At 42.6% G+C, this 18,733-nt stretch overlaps 3 protein-coding genes across 6 annotated transcripts in view; 2 read left to right on the top strand and 1 right to left on the bottom strand.

Annotated features, from left to right (window-relative positions):
• slc44a4 (solute carrier family 44 member 4) overlaps window positions 1-6,919 on the top strand; it is a 28,493-nt gene extending 21,574 nt beyond the window's left edge. For all 3 annotated transcript variants that reach the window (XM_019870850.1, XM_019870849.1, XM_019870848.1), the window contains 19 exons: window positions 1,454-1,532; window positions 1,634-1,733; window positions 1,826-1,957; window positions 2,072-2,132; window positions 2,438-2,558; window positions 3,106-3,189; window positions 3,471-3,583; window positions 3,766-3,888; window positions 4,034-4,133; window positions 4,233-4,325; window positions 4,426-4,528; window positions 4,679-4,938; window positions 5,159-5,253; window positions 5,367-5,470; window positions 5,573-5,646; window positions 5,866-5,936; window positions 6,038-6,132; window positions 6,230-6,314; window positions 6,434-6,919. In XM_019870850.1, coding sequence (XP_019726409.1) covers window positions 1,454-1,532; window positions 1,634-1,733; window positions 1,826-1,957; window positions 2,072-2,132; window positions 2,438-2,558; window positions 3,106-3,189; window positions 3,471-3,583; window positions 3,766-3,888; window positions 4,034-4,133; window positions 4,233-4,325; window positions 4,426-4,528; window positions 4,679-4,938; window positions 5,159-5,253; window positions 5,367-5,470; window positions 5,573-5,646; window positions 5,866-5,936; window positions 6,038-6,132; window positions 6,230-6,314; window positions 6,434-6,543 — 2,003 coding nt within the window. In that variant the 3' untranslated portion in view covers window positions 6,544-6,919. The remainder of the gene's footprint in view (window positions 1-1,453; window positions 1,533-1,633; window positions 1,734-1,825; window positions 1,958-2,071; window positions 2,133-2,437; window positions 2,559-3,105; window positions 3,190-3,470; window positions 3,584-3,765; window positions 3,889-4,033; window positions 4,134-4,232; window positions 4,326-4,425; window positions 4,529-4,678; window positions 4,939-5,158; window positions 5,254-5,366; window positions 5,471-5,572; window positions 5,647-5,865; window positions 5,937-6,037; window positions 6,133-6,229; window positions 6,315-6,433) is intronic.
• Window positions 6,920-7,293: 374 nt separating this feature from the next.
• rnf5 (ring finger protein 5) lies at window positions 7,294-13,428 on the bottom strand. Of its 2 annotated transcripts, none has more exons than XM_019870859.1 (6): window positions 13,077-13,428; window positions 10,492-10,510; window positions 9,308-9,420; window positions 9,167-9,222; window positions 8,704-8,817; window positions 7,294-8,591 (listed from the first exon to the last, which is right to left on the bottom strand). In XM_019870859.1, exons 1-6 carry the CDS (start codon window positions 13,277-13,279, stop codon window positions 8,470-8,472), a joined length of 627 nt encoding a protein of 208 aa, XP_019726418.1. In that variant the 5' UTR covers window positions 13,280-13,428; the 3' UTR covers window positions 7,294-8,469. The 2 variants fall into 2 exon arrangements, with proteins under 2 accessions (XP_019726418.1, XP_019726417.1); XM_019870858.1 differs by having other exon boundaries at window positions 8,704-8,820.
• A 230-nt stretch (window positions 13,429-13,658) lies between these two features.
• utp23 (UTP23 small subunit processome component) lies at window positions 13,659-15,197 on the top strand. The gene is made up of 3 exons (XM_019870857.1): window positions 13,659-14,069; window positions 14,141-14,315; window positions 14,502-15,197. The coding sequence occupies exons 1-3, from the start codon at window positions 13,882-13,884 to the stop codon at window positions 14,883-14,885; spliced, it is 747 nt and encodes a 248-aa protein (XP_019726416.1). The 5' UTR covers window positions 13,659-13,881; the 3' UTR covers window positions 14,886-15,197.
• The last annotated feature ends 3,536 nt before the right edge of the window (window positions 15,198-18,733 follow it).

Consider the following 18,733-nt stretch of genomic DNA (forward strand, 5'->3'; position numbering starts at 1 on the left):
AATGTATAACTAACCAAAAAGTCAAAACAAATACAAGATAAAACTCATTCCAACACACGGCACCCACTTCCTTATCTTAAGTCAATACAAAGCCTGTGTGCAGGCGGCTCAATGGAAACTCATTAAGATGCGTCATTGGGTGCTGTCCAAGTCTTTTTTTTTTTTGTTTTGTTTTTTTACTGACCATGGCAGAAACTTAACTGACACTCCTCTGTAAAAGTGTGAAACTCTTGTAACAGCCAAGGAATTACTTTAACCTACCTGCATAGTTACCTGTCAATGGTTATAAAATCTGATTTATAAGGGGAACACAAGATAAACCATATTAAAACCTTTTCTACTATTACCGTATTTTCCACACTAAAAGGCACACTGGATTATGAGGCGCCCCTTCAATGAATGGCCTATTTTGTCATTTTTTTCATGTATTGGACGCACCGCACTATAAGACGCAATCTACAATGCATCCACTAGATAGAGCTACGCTCAAGGAACAGGACTGTAGCAACGCCACTCGAGTGAAGCGAGCCTCAGCAGTCCATAGTCCGCTGCTCTCGAGCACGTGGTTCAACCAATCAGCGCTGACGCAACCCACGTCACAGATCAAAGAAGCTTTGAACAAACGACAACAGCTAAGATAGCTTAGCTGTTGAGTGGCGTTGTTACAGAACGATCAAATGTTAGTCAAACTTATTTCATAAAGCAGCGACACAGTTCACTTAACCAACAGCAAGTTATAACATTGACTCGTTAATGTTGAACTCTCTTGCAGCTGCTCTATTTCCGTGTTCAACTGCGGAACTTGATCACCTTAAGTTTGAACTCTGCGTTGTAAGCACGTCTCTAGCAAGGAGCCATTTTGGGGGCGACATTACCGTAATGACTATACACAAGGCGCATCGGATTTGAAGGCACGCTGTGAGCTTTTAAAAAAATGGAAGGCTTTTAGGAACACACCTGATGAGGGAGGCTGCCAAGTGGGCTGTTCACAGGACAATCGGACAGATTTGCGCAACGAAATCTTGATGTGCCACACTGAAAATTGCCTACCCAAAAAGACAGAGTGATGTAATACGGGAAATCACACGACACAAGATGGAAGCTTGGTGATGTCCATACTGAATGTTTAATTTCATTGCTTTTTATTTACTTAACTCGCGTAGGTTCGAAAAATTTGATCTACCACACCAGTGTAGGAACAGAACTCGTAAACAAAGATACTCCCCTAATTTTTTTTTATTTCAAAGTAACCAACATAGTGGACATTATTCGACCTTAACAAATGTTATTGTGTTTAACGCATTGTTGCCCACAGGATGAAATAAGCACAATCAATACCTGTACATTTTTTTTTTTGTTATTTGTTATTTATGCCATTTGGTTTCATCTTTTGTGTGTGTGTGTGTGTGTGTGTGTGTGTGTGTGTGTGTGTGTGTTTGTGTCCCTTTGTCAGCATGGCTTTACGGAGATCCCCGCCAAGTTCTCTATCCCAAAAACTCAACTGGATGGTTCTGTGGCACCGGACCAAATATGTGATTACATTTCATTTGCACCAATCGCAGAACACAAAGTATCGCAAGACCACCACTGCTACGTCATGTCATATTTGTCCCCTTCTGCCGTTGTCTCTCAGAAACCGACCTGCACTCTTCTACTTGGACATTGTCAAATGTGCGACGGGTTTTAACGTGATGGCAGCAGCTCTCAATGGGTTTCAGTGTCCAACCACGCAGGTACGACGGTTTGCACGTGGACAATGTGACTTCATTCTGATGACTTTTTGCCGCGCTTTCCTCCTTTCTCCGCCGCTTACCTCCCCCACCAGATATGTGTGGAAAAGTGCCCGACTGACTTCACTGCCGTGAGTCCGCTTGACTACGCTCCAAACGTAAAGCCCACAAATGTTTTCAAGCAAAGCCTCTGTGCGCCATCTTTAAACCTGTCACACACTGACATGGTAAGTTTTTATGTCCGTTTCAGCACAAATACTGTTTGTGCAATATATCTCTTTGCACGCTTGATTTCAGTTGCCAGGACTTCAATTGTAATCTTTTAAATCTTTATTTTTTAGACTGTCAAAGAGATCGTGGAAAAAGAGCTGTGTCCTTTCTATACTATTCCCACAACCTCTGGTGAGTGGAAATTTGCTGTATGTCATCGCTCTTAATTTTGGTCACGCAAAACGTCCAACCAGCTCACTTGTTGACCGACACCGATTTTATGATTGTGACCGATTGGCTCTGGAATGCATTATTTCTATTTTAGTTATTTTGGGGGTAGCAAAAGAAAAACAAACATGAGGTCTAATAGCTTCCCAGAACAGATTCTTTGACGTATGGAGTTTGCAATGGATTTCCTTTTTTCGTTCTAATATTTAACGATTGCCTTCTAATGCGCAGAACTCAAAACGTAACTCATTGCAACTTGTCTTTTGTAGTTATTGGACGATGTTTGCCCGACGTCAGCCTTCTTGGGAATATGCCACCGGATTTTTCCAACAATCCAGGCTTGCCACCATCTGTCAGCGAAACGGCCAACCTCCTCATGAACGGCACTGGGTAGAGCCAATGAATGGAATTAAAAAATAAATGACATGGTGCTTTGTGATGTTACTTAAAAAAAAAAAAGACAATTTTTTAACATTTATGAACCACACTCCAAATGAAAGCAAAACTGTAGTAATCTTCTTCTTGTCCTCATCACCAGCACAGGGTCAGTTGCCTCGTAAGTGTGTCGAGCCTTAGAGTAGAATCTGGTGGTTTACTCCTGTTGCTGTGCATGAGTCAGCTGCGTGATATTGAGATGTACTCATTTTTTTTTTTTTTTTATTCTTGCATGTCTGTTCAGTCTTGGTTTGGATGTTAACAGCGATGCAGTGGAAAGAAAATCCACCCAAAATGCATTCAAACGGAGACCGAGTAAAGAGATATCTGAATTTAGACTTTCTTGTGATGATGAATCCAAATTCAGTGCCTTGCAATCATGTCTTTTTCTTCACCGCTGCATCAATTTTAATAGGTCATAGCATACTTTTTTATGAATTGCTGTCACGACGTACAACTGACTTTTGCATTGTTTTTTTGTTTTTTTTTTTGTCTTGCTCAGGGACATTTTGAACGGCTTGAGTGCCAGGGACATCGGCGTCAGGATCTTTGAGGATTTTGCGTCATCGTGGCCCTGGATCCTTACGTTAGTTGATGCCTCACACTTCCACTTTTTGATTAATACTGTACATAGAACAAAAAAACAAAATTTCAGTATCAATGATCACCTTTACATCTTTTTATGATAAGTTCTTGATTACATTGAAGGCACATGGACTCTCACGCTAATTTTCTTTTTTTTGTTTTTTAACAATTGCATGTCAGCGTGAATAAATCTTGTATTCTCCTCTCTTCTTTCTCTCTAGTCTCCTGTTCACTTGATTGTCATATTTCTTGAAAAATGTTTCCATTTGTTTTCCACAACAGTGGTCTGGCAATCGCCATGGTGCTCAGTATGTTGTTCCTGCTGCTGCTGAGATTCATCGCTGGCGTTGTGGTGTGGCTCCTTATCGTCGCCGTCCTGTGCACCGGGGCTTTTGGTGAAGATGAATTCAGCTTTGGATTTATTTCTTTACTGGTGCTTGAAATAGGAAGTTCGGCAAACACAACTCAGCACCATACAAAATGTCTTTTATTGGGCTCTGATTGTTTTGGAGCCTTTGTTTGATTTGCCTTGCACGCGTACAATACATCTTCCCAGATTTGTTTCATTTCCTTTCAGGGATTTGGCACTGCTACTGGCAGTACGCTAATTACAAGAGTCTCTCCGCCTCCATTACCGACATTGGATTCACCACCAACGTTAGTTTTTACCTAAAAGTGCAAGAGACCTGGTTAGCTTTCTGTGAGTTGACGCAACCATTTTAGCACATATGAACACACATTCTGAATCCTGTCAAAAATGAGAAAAAGGCATTTTATCTCCCTTGATCTTAATTCTCTAATCCTGTATTCTTTTTTTTTTTCTGCTCCTTCTGTTGCCTCCCCAGTGATCATCCTCTGCGTGGTGGAAGCCATCCTGATCTTAATCCTCATCTTCCTGCGAAACAGAATCCTCATCGCCATCGCACTCATCCGAGAGGCCAGCAAGTCAGTCGCGCCGTGATGCAATTTAATAGATTCATTTTGTATATTTGGTATGTTGGGCAACTTGCGTCTTCGTCTTAATAACGCGCAGCTGTTCACCAGGGCCGTCGGTCAAATGATGAGCACCCTCTTCTACCCTCTGTTGACATTTGTTCTCCTCTTGGTCTGTGTGGCCTACTGGGCTAGCACTGCGTTGTATCCTTTCGTTGTGAGCGTTCACAAAGAGGTTACGGAACTCATGTCAAATATGGACCAGCACACGGCACCTTTGTTTCACCTGAGCTCGTCGATACAGGTATTTGGCCACCTCAGGAGGGGCCATCTACAAAGTGGTGGCTCTCAACTCAAGTATGAGTGAGTGTCGGCGCATCAACGGCACCGTGGACTGCAACCCTCAGGTGAATGTCTGGCCACCTGAATTTTGGCCCTCCATTGTGTGGGAGCCTTTATCGCTTTGAATGGCTTCCACTTGATTTTATTTATTTTTTTTTGACTGGAAAGTAGCTACATTTTCAACATTGATTGTCTCACTGTTCTAACCGCTGTAGACCTTCAAGGCATCCGATTACCCGACCTGCCCCTCCGCTGCATGCATCTTTGTCAAATACAACACGGAGGGCCTCCTCCAGAGGAACCTGTTCAACCTTCAAATCTACAACGTGTTGGCTTTTCTCTGGTGTGTCAATTTTGTCATCGCGCTGGGCCAGTGCACGCTAGCCGGCGCCTTTGCCGCCTACTACTGGGCTTTCAACAAACCGGACGACATCCCCATGGCCCCCCTGTCCAGTGCCTTTGTGCGCACACTAAGGTGAGGTCGATGTTTGTGCTCCAAGTGTGAATGTGCTTGAAATGGTCAACATTTTGCTGCAGTTTACGATATGTCCTTTAGTTGGCGCCAAAGATCTTAAATGGGTTTTAGCAAGTGCGATAGGAAGTGGACGGCTTTGTAAAAAATGCAGTATCTTAATCTTAACATGACAATAGATTTGATCAAGGTTCTTTCAAAAACCGACCGTAAATAATTTCAGGTACCATGTGGGCTCATTGGCATTCGGTGCTTTGATCCTGACCTTAGTGCAGGCTGTGAGGATCCTCCTGGAATACATTGACCACAAAACCAGGAGTAAGGCCTCTCACCTAATGAGCTGATGTTACAATCCCCCCCCAAATACAGTACTGTTTTTATTTAATTATTGAGATTTCTCATATTCTTTTGTCTCATCAACTCCCACCCAGCGGCACAAAACGCGTGTGCACGTTTCATACTGTGCTGCATGAAGTGCTGCCTCTGGTGCCTCGAGAAGTTCATTAAGTTTCTCAATCGGAACGCATACATCATGGTAAGCTCATCGGGTGTAAGTAATCGTGTCATGTCCACACACGACATGTATCTATCGCATTTTGTACTGTATATTTTTGTCAAACTCGTGCATTTTGGACAGATTGCTGTTTATGGGAAAAACTTCTGTACTTCAGCCAAGAAAGCTTTCTCGCTGATCATGAGAAACATAATAAGGTTTGTGGGCATGTTTGTTTTTTAAAATGGGACAGGTTAGAAATGATTGTTAAACTGAAAAAGTTGATGCTCATTTTTTTTTTATCTTCGTGTTTGTTTATGGTTGCAACTTACGATAAATCTGCTTTGCCCACCCGTTACAAAATGCAATTGAAAAGCCCAATTATGAATTGAAAATGTGATATGGAACCATAGATAAGGTATACTTGTGCCTTACAGAACTGTAATACTGGATAAAGTGACCGACCTGTTGCTGTTCTTTGGGGAGCTCCTAGTAGTGGGTGGAGTGGGTATGAATGACACCTTTAATGCCTTCAGGATTTCCATTGCACATTTTGAATGACAAACATCCAGAACGAGCCGAGCGGTGACACCAAGCTTTTTCTTGCAGGCGTGTTGTCCTTTTATTTCTTCTCCGGCCGAATTCCTCTACCACACAGCGCGGCGCAGTCGGAGACGCTCAACTATTACTGGACGCCAATCATTGTATGACTGAATGTGTTCATTTCATCCTCTCACCCATGCAAACAAAAGTCATTCAGTGTCGTGATGTTTTTTTTTTCTCCAAATGTAACCATCCTAGACAGTTGTGATTGGCAGCTACCTCATCGCTCACGGATTCTTCAGCGTGTACAGCATGTGTGTCGACACGCTCTTCCTCTGCTTCTGTGAGTACAAGACGACAAAAGCGTCCTTAGCCGTATTTAGGAAACAATTCTAAGCTCATGTTAAGTTCGAGTGTAAACAAGCGAGTGCGATTATTTAACATTGCGTGAACTGTTCGCAGTGGAGGACTTGGAACGCAATGACGGCTCTCTGGAGAAGCCGTACTTCATGTCCAAAAACCTCATGAAAGTTCTGAACAAAAGCAACAAGATGCCCAAAAAAAAGAAGTGATCTTGTTATCACGGCGCCAATGAGGATAAGTAATGATTCCAGACTGTTCTGCTATCATGTTTACCAAAAAAAACCAAAATGCTGATTTTGCACGTTTGAATTATTTTTCAAAGCTTCAATATTAATGTTTGGGACTGTATCGTACGTAGGAAAAGACTGAGCCTGTTGATGTGAGTTTTCTTGAGTGACTGCATCTTTTGTTCACGCAAGTTGGCTCAGAAAAATTATTTTGTTATCCCTATAAATATTTTACCTGCTGCAAATATTACATAGAGGACCTCAACGTGTTTTCTTTGTATGAAAATGTATTTTTTAGACGTTTATGCACTTGACCATCTAACTATTGTAATTTTGTCATTAAAAAAATAGTTGGTGTTCAAAATTGTACCAACCCATTGCATTTGTTTTCTCAACACTGGTGATGGCATTAAAGTCCATTTTGGATCTCATGAGCAGGTGCACCTAATGCAGTGTTGACAAGAGTATAGCTTACTCTTAGCAAAAACAAAGAAAAATATGCCAAAATCACTACCGATTTTTTTTTATATAGTCTTAACTTGTAGTTCGCCAATTAGACCATTGACAAATAATTTTTTAACACAAGCGAGGCTTGCCCTGATTAATGTCATAGCTAGTGCATAATTGGAACGTACCAGATCGAAATGAGTTGGTCAACCTTTCATGATTAATTTTGTACAAATACATTGTTTTAAGTTGAGCATATTTCACAAAAAAGATACAATTATGAACATTAGTATGACAGCTTCATGGTGGTGCTTTTAATGGAAATTTTCATGTCTTGCTTCTCACATTAGCCTTTGTAAATAACCAAGACAAATATGCGACCCAAAATTAGCGCCCGTGTCATCCCAAAGAGGATCAGTAATCAGTCGGAATACAAGCTCCAGCTTTGCTTTTTTGTTTTTTTTTAATGGTAAACACTGCCCAGAAGATGTGTTAACCTTGGGAGGCAAAATTTACAAAAAGCATCCTGGTTATCAGTGTCATAACTAAAAATGAATTTAAAATAACAAAAACCAAAAAAAAAAAAAATGTACAAATCTATATACAAATGCATCGCTCGCTCGGACAATACAGGATGCGGTTTGTAGTCGAGATCCCAAAAAAAGCACAGTTCACTGAACTGCAGAGAGTGCTTGGTAATTAAGTGAAATCATTTTCCCAATATGGTTCATTGAGATTTCGCTTTTTGTACTCTTCAATTCCTGTTCTTATTTTGGGAAGCTTTGCTACAAAAAAAAAAAAAAAGTGATTGAGAACATGTTCAAATGACATCACAGTGCACTGGCAGTCATTTTTAAGACAAATTGAGTTAAACATACACACAAACCCAATTACTCAGAACCAAACTGCTACTCTTTGGCCTTTTAGAGGCAAGAAAAACGGTTGTTATGGTTACCACCGGTGTTAGCTCTCCTTGTCCGCCGCGACTCTCCCACTGTTCTCAGCTTGGGGGGGATGAATTACAGTCACTACACTCGGAGAAAGGCCTGGTCCTCCTTGTCACATGATACTATCTCTGCTGACCCCTTAAAGACAAGACTAATTTATCTTACATCGAGCCCATTGTAGTTTATTGCCGCCCTTGTATCTGTGAGCGAATATCTGCGGCTGTATGTTGAGGTGGTGATGTTGTGTGTTGAGGTGGTGATGTTGTGTGTCGGGCGGGAGGCCAATTCAACAGCTGCTTTTTACTGTTTCATATTGACAAAAGGCAGTTTGGCAGGGCTTGATGTGACTTTTTTTTTTTTTTTTTTGCAAACAACTGCTCTCCCAAGTTATTACCTCATCGGAAACAAAACACGAATGCGTATGTGGCTCAGGTTAGGTGTGCAATTCTCAGCGAGCGAGCCCCATCCCTTCCCCTCTTGTCAGTCCGTCCGTCTTAGCCGCTCGGCGTCTTCGTCACACGCTCAGCAGCCAGAAGAAAAAGAAAACGGCCACGAACAGGAAGAGGCAATCTTGCCAATTATGATTCCCGTTGTTGACGTGACCGCCGTTGCCTTGGGCTTCACCTGCGTATTGGTCTGGAAGTACACGAGGGAGGGGGATGCGGGAGACAGGTGCTTTAAAGTTACACTGCAATCAATTTTACAGGCACATTAATCGAAAACATCTTTTATCAACTGCTGAAACTACCTGCCCGGTGAAAAGGGTCGTTGCCGTTGAAGACGGTCGTGAAGAAGCCGAAGGGGAACGCGCCGATGCCAAACGACATGTGAAAACTGGTGTCGCTGAAACCCTGGAACATCTGAAAAGCGTAAGTCACTTTGAAATGGTGGAAACAACTCAGAACGCAAATATAGAGAATGCGTTGCAGGCATTTTCACATGGTCGTTTTATGCAAGAGTTGTCCACTAGGTGTCAGTGTTGCTTTCGTGAACGGATATTTGCGCACTCTCACAAAAGTGAGTTCACCCCTCAATTGTTTTTGTGCTCAAGCCAAAGCCGTGTCTAATGTACCAAGAATGCTTTGGCACCACCAACTACATTGAAGTGAGAGGAGCCCCGTTTGGAGTCGAGCCACATTCAGTTTTCACTTCCTGCCGAGGTAAAATGAACGAAACATCAAGGAATGAAATATTGGCTGATACATGAGAGACGCCTCTGCTTTCTGGCTCAGTTCTCTGTCCCTGAGGCCGTGGGGGAGTTTTCAACCTGGAGTCCAACACAAACAATCACTCACAAGGACACTGTCAGACCACCACACATACACATGCAGTTTGCAGGGTACAGGGCGCACCGGGGGTCGTCTTGACTGGAACTCCCTCTTCCATACAGCGGGATGACCTTGTCCCTGCTGATGCCGGCTTTACACACAGGACACTGTGGTCTGCTGGGTCTCGTCTCCAACCACTGAACAGAGCAGCAGAGGGAATTGAAATGATTAGTTTGTTACAGAATGAAGCGGACGTATGATACGTCAACAAAGTTCAAGCTAAGACAGCCTGTAATTGTCACGGCAGGTTCAAGCGCCCACTTCCATTTGATGCCTATATCAGATTTTTTTTTGTAGTAACTATTTCCATGTAGATTTCAAGTGACAAATACAACATGGCCGTTTAAGTGTACAGAACACATGGAATAACCAGTCTGTCTTGGAAATGCCGTTAATCTGTTTCAGCCCCCGAGGAGTAATGACATCAGTAGAATGCAATGAATTACAGTTTAGCCACATTTTTATGACAATTCAATCGACATAGTGTCGCTCCTTCTGGTAGGCACACATTAGCCACCTGGGGGCAGTATATTGAGACTGTTTTTTTTTTTGCAGAGGATAAAGAATATATCCGCGACTCTGCAAGTATTGTTCTATTATCTATCTACACATGTTGTTCCACCATTTGTGTTCAAATTGCCGTTGCTTAAAAATGTTCTAACACAGCGGTTATCCGTCAGTCAACAGTGTTTCCCATTCCGTGTCGCTTGAACCATGCAGTCTAAATCCAGCTGAAGTGTGCCGCAGAGAAAGAAGTGGTAAACAGAAGCATTAAAAGCTTTAGTATGTTTAAGCTGTACTGGGTCGTCTTAGGTGACATCACACGCAAATGTAATGAGCACTAAGTTTAGATCAACATACCATTATCAGAGAGTTAGGACCGGGACTTTAACCCCCGCCCAAAAAAAAAAAAAAAAAAAAAAGTCTTATCATGTAATTAAAAATGTGTGTGTCAGGTAAACACTAGAATTATATTCTTGATTTGTTTAGAGAGTCGGCAAGAGTTCGCGAGCACGCTACTGACACTCAAGAGGACTTCAGTGGAAAGTGATTGTTGGCGACGTTCACTTATGTCTATTCAATGACTTGTCTGTAGGGAAAAAAAATGTACGTCTTTAGATGTTCCTTTTCGCCAAAGAGTCAATATTGAAACACTGAAACGAGTCGTGTGGGGAAACCATGAACGAAGTCGATGATGATAGACTTACTTGATGGAGACAAGGCCAGCTGCAAAAGACAGAAAGGGCACATGATTATTGATTTGTAGCACTGACCAAAACTTTTATGTTCAGCTAGTTTATGTGGACAAACCCGAATGAAGGGAAAGCTCAAGTTGAGCTTCACTACCAAACACAAACTAACCAACTGAATCACTCACATTTTTACTCTTTGGCGATTCAGCCACAATACGAGGTACAAAAAAAAAATTGCTTATTGTGGTTGTGGTTTGCAGTTTCTCTTGTCACATCTCACCCCTCTTGTGTGAGCGAAATACGGAAACCACACCAAAAACTCCGATAAGACTGCGGCTGAACAAAACTGCAAAACACAACCACCATATTGATTGTGAAATTGATCATGATCATCTTTTTTTTTTCTTTAATGTACTTTTTGACATAGCTGGTTGAATGAATGACACACCAAAGACCCAGCTGAGAGAAACCAAGCGCCACCGGATGCCACAGACACACAAAGGGACCCAGAAAGAAACACACACACACACACACACACACACACACACACACAGTTGACAATGTTGTGCTTGTGTAACTCTGGCGATCAGATGGCTTGACATTCTTTCGGAATATGCACGCCACTGAACAAAATGTCCGACTCTAATGGCCAGACTCCAAAGCAGTTCATTGCTTGCGATAAAGAGTTGAAGGCACTTCAAGTGTATCAGAGCAAATGTGTCTCAAATGATAACGCTCGCGCGTTTGCGCCGCCGGAGGGCATTTAAAAGGTGTTGTTCCCTCAACACGTGACTACACGATTCCGTTTGTCGACATCAGTGAATGCAGCAGGCGGCCATGTGCTGTCACATGACCCCCAAAGTGGAACAGCCATGTGACTAATCCAGGCCAGTGTGTGGCTAATTGGCAAGCATTGACTTTAGGGCTATTTAAGAAATTAATATATTTTTTTAATTAATCTATCACAATAAACGACATCAGGTTTATTATATCGACACACATGATTTGGTTTTCCAGATTAGGTTCACGCTAAAATGTATTCCTATTTCTTACTGTTCATTATTATGGAAACGTTAACCCCGACAATCCTCGATGAACTTTTCCTTTCTTTGGCATTTCAGCTATGTTATTCATGACTGTATTTTTCTATTTACGTTGATTTACCAAACATGCCATTTTAATCCCTTTTTCTTCCCCATTTTGCTTTTATCCCTTAAATAAAAATAGCGTTAAAATGATATCACAGTTTCGCCAATTCGTTCCAGTTACACTTGAATTGCTTATTTAAATGCGGTTGATTTTGCTTTCACGTGCTGCCTTTTTCCCACAGCAGGACTTTCGCTTTAAACTAAAGCAGGTTTTTCGATTTTGCAGGTGCAGGATGAGTGCTTGTGGCGACCTCACTTCTCCCTGACCTCACTGATTGACATACGTGAATCTCCACCATCACATTTGTCAGAAAAAGTGAGTTTGCTTTTGGCATGCAAAATCCAAAACGAGATCTTTTATACTTTACGATGCAGTTTAATACATTTTAAATCAGCATACGGGGAGGTATAAAACTATTTTTCAAAAACATATATGGTCTCTGTATTGCGCGGTTCCACGATTGCAGGTGGGTCTGTAACATAACTCAGCAATGGAAATAGGTTCGCCATGTGTAAATTACAGCGCGTGTTGTTTGCTGTGAAGCAGAACTGCACCGCATCATACCGAGAGCTGTTTCGAAAATGACGGCAACTGCGAGGCAAAAGTTGCAACAGGTAAACTGATGTCATTGTACGGCTGCCTTACCGATTGTTGCATCATATTACAAAGGCGGCAGGCGTCAGGGGAGGCCAGAGGGAAGGGGGCCGACGGGTGAGTAAGCATGGCAACTAAACTAGAACTCCAATTTAGAAATTAAAGTTTACGCCCGTGCGGCAGCTGCAACTAAAAGCCCTGGAGGAAAACGACTGCCCGTTACGTTACTTCACGTTAATCTAATTTGTCAATGCTTAAAATTCTGCCGCTCCACATTGGGCTTGCTATTTACAGATTGTTGATTGATTGCTTTCAAAAGTGGACGGTGAGATGAAAAAGTTCACACAAATACACGCCTTATCCCTAATAGACGCCTTGCATTCTCTGCAGTTAAGTAGTATGTGTAAATGCCTACGACAAGTCATTGCACATTTTGGCAAACACTCAAAAGAAAATCACATCACTTCAAAGTACAATCGGGTTGCAGCGTAGATCGAAGTTGACAGTCGAATTTTAGGTCTGACACTCGAAGCAGTTAGCGCTCATAACACGACCGAGTTCGTGCGACATTCCACGAGTAAACATCGTTAATGATCTGCATAAACCCAGCCAGCAAGTGCTACAAGCAAGTCAGCCATTACATGTTAAAACATGCAAGGTCAGCATGAGCAACAAAGTTCTCACAGGAGAAATCTCCAACTACACGCTCACACACATTAGTAAATCCGCAGATATAGGCGTCATTCTACCGTTTGAACAGATGTAAATAAAGGCCGCACGGCAAGTCAGATTTGATTATTTTTAACAATCGGGACCCCCCCACCACAGGCCCGAAGACCACCTCGCTCGGTCCGTACCAGAACAAGTGGCCGCACATACTGATGACAGCGTCCTTCGCCGTGTCAAAACAAATGTTGCACTCGAAGCTGCCTCGGTCCCGATCGTCTTCCCCGTTACCGCCGCCCGGTACGTCGCGGTCTTTGCGGCTCTCCCCGCCCGGGTACCCTCCTCTGCTGGCCGGTCCGCCGTGACTCGACGACCGGGGGTCGGTGGCCTCCATAGTAGGTGCCGCGGAATAGAAAAGGGTTCACGCACCGAGCTGTCAGACGAGGGCCCGATCCTGGACGAACGTCGTTTGGCTGTGAGTCACAAGGGACGGAGTCGACGGCTGTCACTTAACTAAAGCTGTGCGTCTGACGCACTTCCGGAATACACACCTTGCGTTTCCGGTAAAAACAAAACAAACAAGAAGCCGCGATCGTGAAATAAACGGAAAATACTATTACTAATACTAATACTACTACTACTACCACCACCACCACCACTACTACTACTACCACTACTACTACTACTACTAATATTAATAATAATAATAATGGTAATAAATTCCCATGAGTTCATTACATTTTAACATGGATGATTAGCGGAACCGTTCTTCTGCATATTGTTTCCGAACGGAGTCCGCGGAAGTAAACACAGTATACATGCTATGTGTTCGGGCTTAGCACACGCTGCTATCATGTAACTTCGTCCAGTCGTGTACAACGTGGACGTATTAAAGTAATCGAGACAACCTCGCGAATCACGTTCAATTGCAACGTTCTCATTTGGAACTTTATCATTTCTGATGTAGGGAAACCTTTCGCGTAAATTCCATCAATCATGAAGATCAAGCGACAGAAAATAGCAAAGAAAACGTTGTCCTTTTACAAATACAATTTTAACTTTCGGGAACCCTTTCAGATTCTTATTGACGGAACTTTCTGTCAAGTGGCATTAAAGAATAAAATTCAAATCAAGGAACAAATGCCAAAGTATCTCATGGGCGAGGTCCAGCTCTGCACCACTAAGTGAGTATATTTGAGTTCCGTTATAAAAATAACATCATATGGTTATGTATCTATGTGTGGTTTTCCCCCAGCTGCGCTCTGAAAGAACTGGAATCTCTGGGGAAAGAGCTTGTTGGGGCCAAAATCATTTTGCAGAGGTATCAAGTGAGGAAATGTCATCATTTAAAGAGCCCAGTCCCTGCCTCGGAGTGTCTGCTTTCTATGCTGGAAACCACAAACCCACATCACTACTTTGTTGCCACACAGGTAACACTTTTTGTAATCTTATAGGGGGACATTTCAAGGTTACATTGACTTTTTAGTTGTTTGTACACACATAGCGATGTAGTTTACACGAGCTGTCATCTCGCCGCCATGTTGGAAGTCGCCATGTATAATAATGTCACATTTGATCTGATTTTGCTTAGATGTATACTGTGGTTTGTTGTACAGGACTTCAAATTGACAACAGGTCTGAAGAAGATCCCAGGCGTGCCTCTGCTCTACATCATCCTCAACACCATAGTGTTGGACAAACCCAGCCAGTCGTCGCTAGACCAGGTTCAGGCCGCCCAGCTGGGTGAGCTGGTGAGCCCGGCGCAGCAGCAGAACCTTCACACCATGAAAGAAGAGCAGGGCATCATTAAGAACGCAGACAGACGGGGGAAGAAGAGGAAGAGGAAACCGCACAACCCGAACCCCCTGAGCTGTCTAAAGAAGAAAAAGAAAAAGGGCCCAACGCCGCCACTGAAAAAAATTGAGCCAGGTCAGAAGAGGAGTAGGAGCAGACACAAGAAACATAAAATACAAGGAGAGAGTCATGTTGCCCTGCCTTAGGTTCAAAAATTCACAGAACCAAACTTGAGTGAGTGAATGAACGAATGAGTAAGGCGTTTTCATGTTTGATTCCTACGGTCTATTATGTGAACTTACTTGACTGAAGTCAGTAGCATCCCGACAGTGATTTCATGTATTCATGAAGTCAACAGACAATTTATAATCCAGCCTAATGATGATTTGAAATTTTAATATGTGCAAGATTCCAACTTGGTGAAATAAAATAGGATGTCACGACTTCTGTCTAAATTAATAAAAGGGTCTTGATAACTTGAAAACAGTACTGCAATTTCAGGACATGCTAAAAAAAAACAGCTGCATTCCTACCTGGGTGTTCCACTAGAGGGTAGCAGAGATGACCTATTGGAAGCAGGAAATTCAGCTAAACAACAGTCGTGAAATAAACTTGATTGCTTAGTTTTTTTTTGGGGGGGGGGCCCTGCTATTATGTAACCGCTGAATTAAAAAAGTTTATAACCTTTACTTGCTTTTACAGTCTTCAAAGCCTCAAGAAATCTGGAAACTTTACATTTCCGATATGCTTCATTTTTATCCATTCAGCTTGTGTGCAGTTTTTGTCGACTCAGAATTCTAACTTTCTCTTTGTTGCATGTTTCGATGGTAGACGAGAAACATGATTGTGAACATGACGGTTTCAGTAGAGCTATCAGAAATATAGCGGAACTTTTCCATCCCTTTCCAAATCCTTTAGTGCCTGAAGGATAAAAGTTCCACAGGGGTGTCAAACTCATTTTACTCACGGGGCAATTTGGAGTTGCGTCTTCCCTCGGAGGGCCGTTATGACAGTGAAACCACAAAATTATTACTTGTACACAACAAACGAATAGATTACTCGTTTTGAAATCAGTCAACTCAATTATAATAGATTGTTCAAGTGAGCGTAAAACAGGGTAATAAAATTATTGCAAAATCCCAAAGCTATTTATTACACATGACAATTTGACATTTCGGAACAGATTTTAGCATGTTGACACACATGATTTGCTTTCGCGAGCCACATAAAATGATCTGGTGGGCCGGGTCTGGCCCCCGGGCCTTGCTTTAAGGGATACACGAGAAAGTGTTTTAGGATGTATTTGTATAGTTTGCCACTACTTTGTCTTTCTCTCGCACGGCTACACACACACACACACACACACACACACACACACGTGTTCTTTCACATGACTCGCCACCGAAAGCAACAAAGTAAGCAATGACTGCCAAGAAAAGGCCCATCCACTTGGAGCGCTGGCCGATTGTGCTGTCTTCTCTCTGCGAAGAGTCAGGCCCCTAAGTTAGACCCCTGTCTCATGTCTATCCAAAAAGTCAAGAGGAAAAACTGCTCACAGCTGCCAAAAAACATCCCACGTAGCCTACAGGGATTGGACTTAACTTGGACACAAAGAGCCTGGTTGTATTTCACTGTAGGATGGCCTTTTGTGCTGGGGAATGGGCTAACACTGAAGCAGTGTCTCGCTCCTCGCCCGACCTGTCTGCCTCCTAAGCTTGACAAGCAGGTCTTATTTAGGCAAGCAAAGCGGACGCGATGTCCCTGGGGGGGCTTTGATGGATTTGGTGTGCGCGCTGTACATCAGACCGACCAAAAGAGAACCCCTTCCTAACACATTTCTCACAGTTGAGTTGTATGGGGGGTGGCTTGAATGAGAACCAAAAAGCACCCCCCACCTCCCAAAAAGTGTGGGGGAGGGTGTGGTGGCTTAGGTTGGGAAAAAGGGAGGGAGGTCTTTTCAATTCGTATTTGAAGCAACAATAGTCTTTGTCCAAGATCTTCTACCATTCTTATTAGGGCTACCCAAGGGAGGAGGGGGTGTTTCTCCATAGTAACAAAACAAGGCAGCGCCACACAAGGCGGGCAGATCGAGCGTTGAAGGAGGAGAAGACAGAAACGGCGCATCCGCCGGAGAGAAGACGACAAACTCCGGACAAAGTTTTTACAGGCCGCCGGAAAACTGCGGCAAGTCAACACATGAGGCTCGGTAGCCCGCGCGAGTCTCCCCAGCACCCGGCATGGACCGTGACAGCCACAGCGAGGACACCTTGTCCACCATGGTCCTGGAGAATATCAAGAATAAACTGATTGACGCTTTCAGGACGGGCGCAGGATCTCGAGAAGATACGCGGGAGAATGACGGGGCCCGCGTGACGCAGCTCAGCATCAGCAGGAGTCAGCAAGCCAATGAGGAGCTGAGGAGGGCCCAGATAGACGGAGCCATCACTTGGCTGAGGTCGGAACTGGTATGTTGACACAATGGCTGTCTCGATTCACTTCCTGTCCACTATGTCAATGATTCTCAAAACTTTTTACCTCCTGTACCACCTCAAAAAAAAAAAATCCTAGCTCTCCACTTACCGCCATCTTGTCCAAGATCAAATACGATAGCACAGTAGGTCAAAGTGTTCATCAAAAAGGAAGCAATTATTTATTCCTAAAAGTATAATTTTGTAATCCCCTGTAACACGACGCACACTTTGAACATTAACTCACTGTACGCTAACTTATTTGTTTTCAATTAAAGCAGCGCTTCTTCATTCCTTTCTGTTACTCCCACTGAGGGAGGAGAAAACATTTTGCGCCACCCAACTCTCCGCCGCAACTAGAAATCGTTTGATTTGTCTTTTAAATCAAAGTACACCTCCTCATAACGTTACAGAAAATGGAGAGAAATAGAGATCAATTTACAAGAAAGAATAACGTCATTACTCTTGTTTTTCATTCTGAAGTGCATCCATTTTCCTGGACTTAAAAGAAAAAAATGAAATGCAAACACCATTGCCACCTACTGTAGTGGATGTGCAATTGCACTTTATCATACGATAGCCACCACTGGCATCTCACTGCAGTGCCACATTACATAAATGATCATTTTGTGTAACATGTATTGCACATGCTAAATTTAAAAAAATGAACAAAATGAAACAAAGTTCTAAAAGCCAAAACGCATATATTGGATTTAAAAGTTAAATACAACTGAACTGCATTAAAAAGTTCTGCTTTGCTCTCACACAGTTGGAGATGCGTTCGCAGGACCTCCAGCTGGCTCAAACACTGCTGGGACTCAACACCGAGATCCAAAGACTGAGAAGGGAGAGTTTTGGAGGCCCGGAGGATGCAAGTGACGATCAGCAGTAAATCTCGGAGGACCCAAGTGGAAAAGGTCCTCGATGACAAGTGCACAATTCTGAAGCTTTGTGAGATTGAAATTTAAATCATGTATTGGATGTACGGGCTCATTCATTCTGTGAAAAGAAAGGTGAGCGAAATTGACGGCGATTGCATATCAAGTAAGCAGGGTAAGAAAAACAAAAGAAATGCTTTGATTTTTTTATTTTTTTTTTTTTGCTGCATTATGTTTTGCACTTATACCAAAATGTGCTTTCATTTTTTTTCCTTTAAGGTAATGAGAAGAGAAACTTTTGGTCATAGGACAAACAAAAGAATCGCTCTTGCTTTTTCTATCTTATAGTTGATGTTGGAAATAAATCTAGAAACTTGATGATGGTTATTAAATATATCCATGTGTCATTCTTTTAGAAATGTACTTGATTCGCAAATACAAAGCGTGGAAAGAGAGCCCTTAGTCATGAATCAGCAGTACAGTTATTGGAACCGCCATTGATGTGCCACAAGATTGCGTCAAAGCACTACTTTGAAGTGAGATAGGGTTCTGGCCCAAGCCCAAAACAGCGATTAGGTAAGTAAGTATTCAGTACTATTAATGTATGTTTTTTCTAACGTTCCCATGCCTAATTTTTTTTTTCTCATCAAGCCAACTGCGCGTAAGCTTTAAAAATGTCAATCTGAACAAAGACCTGACACACTTCGG

The sequence above is a fragment of the Hippocampus comes genome, unplaced genomic scaffold (genome assembly GCF_001891065.2).
Source record: "Hippocampus comes isolate QL1 unplaced genomic scaffold, H_comes_QL1_v1.1 scaffold35, whole genome shotgun sequence".
NCBI lineage: Eukaryota > Metazoa > Chordata > Actinopteri > Syngnathiformes > Syngnathidae > Hippocampus > Hippocampus comes.

Bases quoted from the DNA above. Each gene is read 5' to 3' on its own strand.
- rnf5 (XM_019870858.1), bottom strand. From the start codon at position 13,279: ATGGAGGCCACCGACCCCCGGTCGTCGAGTCACGGCGGACCGGCCAGC. The intron at 9,223-9,307 runs GTGCGCCCTGTA...GTTGGACTCCAG, and splicing joins TCCAGTCAAGACGACCCCCG to GTTGAAAACTCCCCCACGGC. The intron at 8,821-9,166 runs TCTCTCATGTAT...TGACTTACGCTT, and splicing joins TGAGCCAGAAAGCAGAGGCG to TTCAGATGTTCCAGGGTTTC.
- utp23 (XM_019870857.1), top strand. From the start codon at position 13,882: ATGAAGATCAAGCGACAGAAAATAGCAAAGAAAACGTTGTCCTTTTAC. The intron at 14,070-14,140 runs GTGAGTATATTT...GTTTTCCCCCAG, and splicing joins GTCCAGCTCTGCACCACTAA to CTGCGCTCTGAAAGAACTGG. The intron at 14,316-14,501 runs GTAACACTTTTT...TTTGTTGTACAG, and splicing joins ACTACTTTGTTGCCACACAG to GACTTCAAATTGACAACAGG.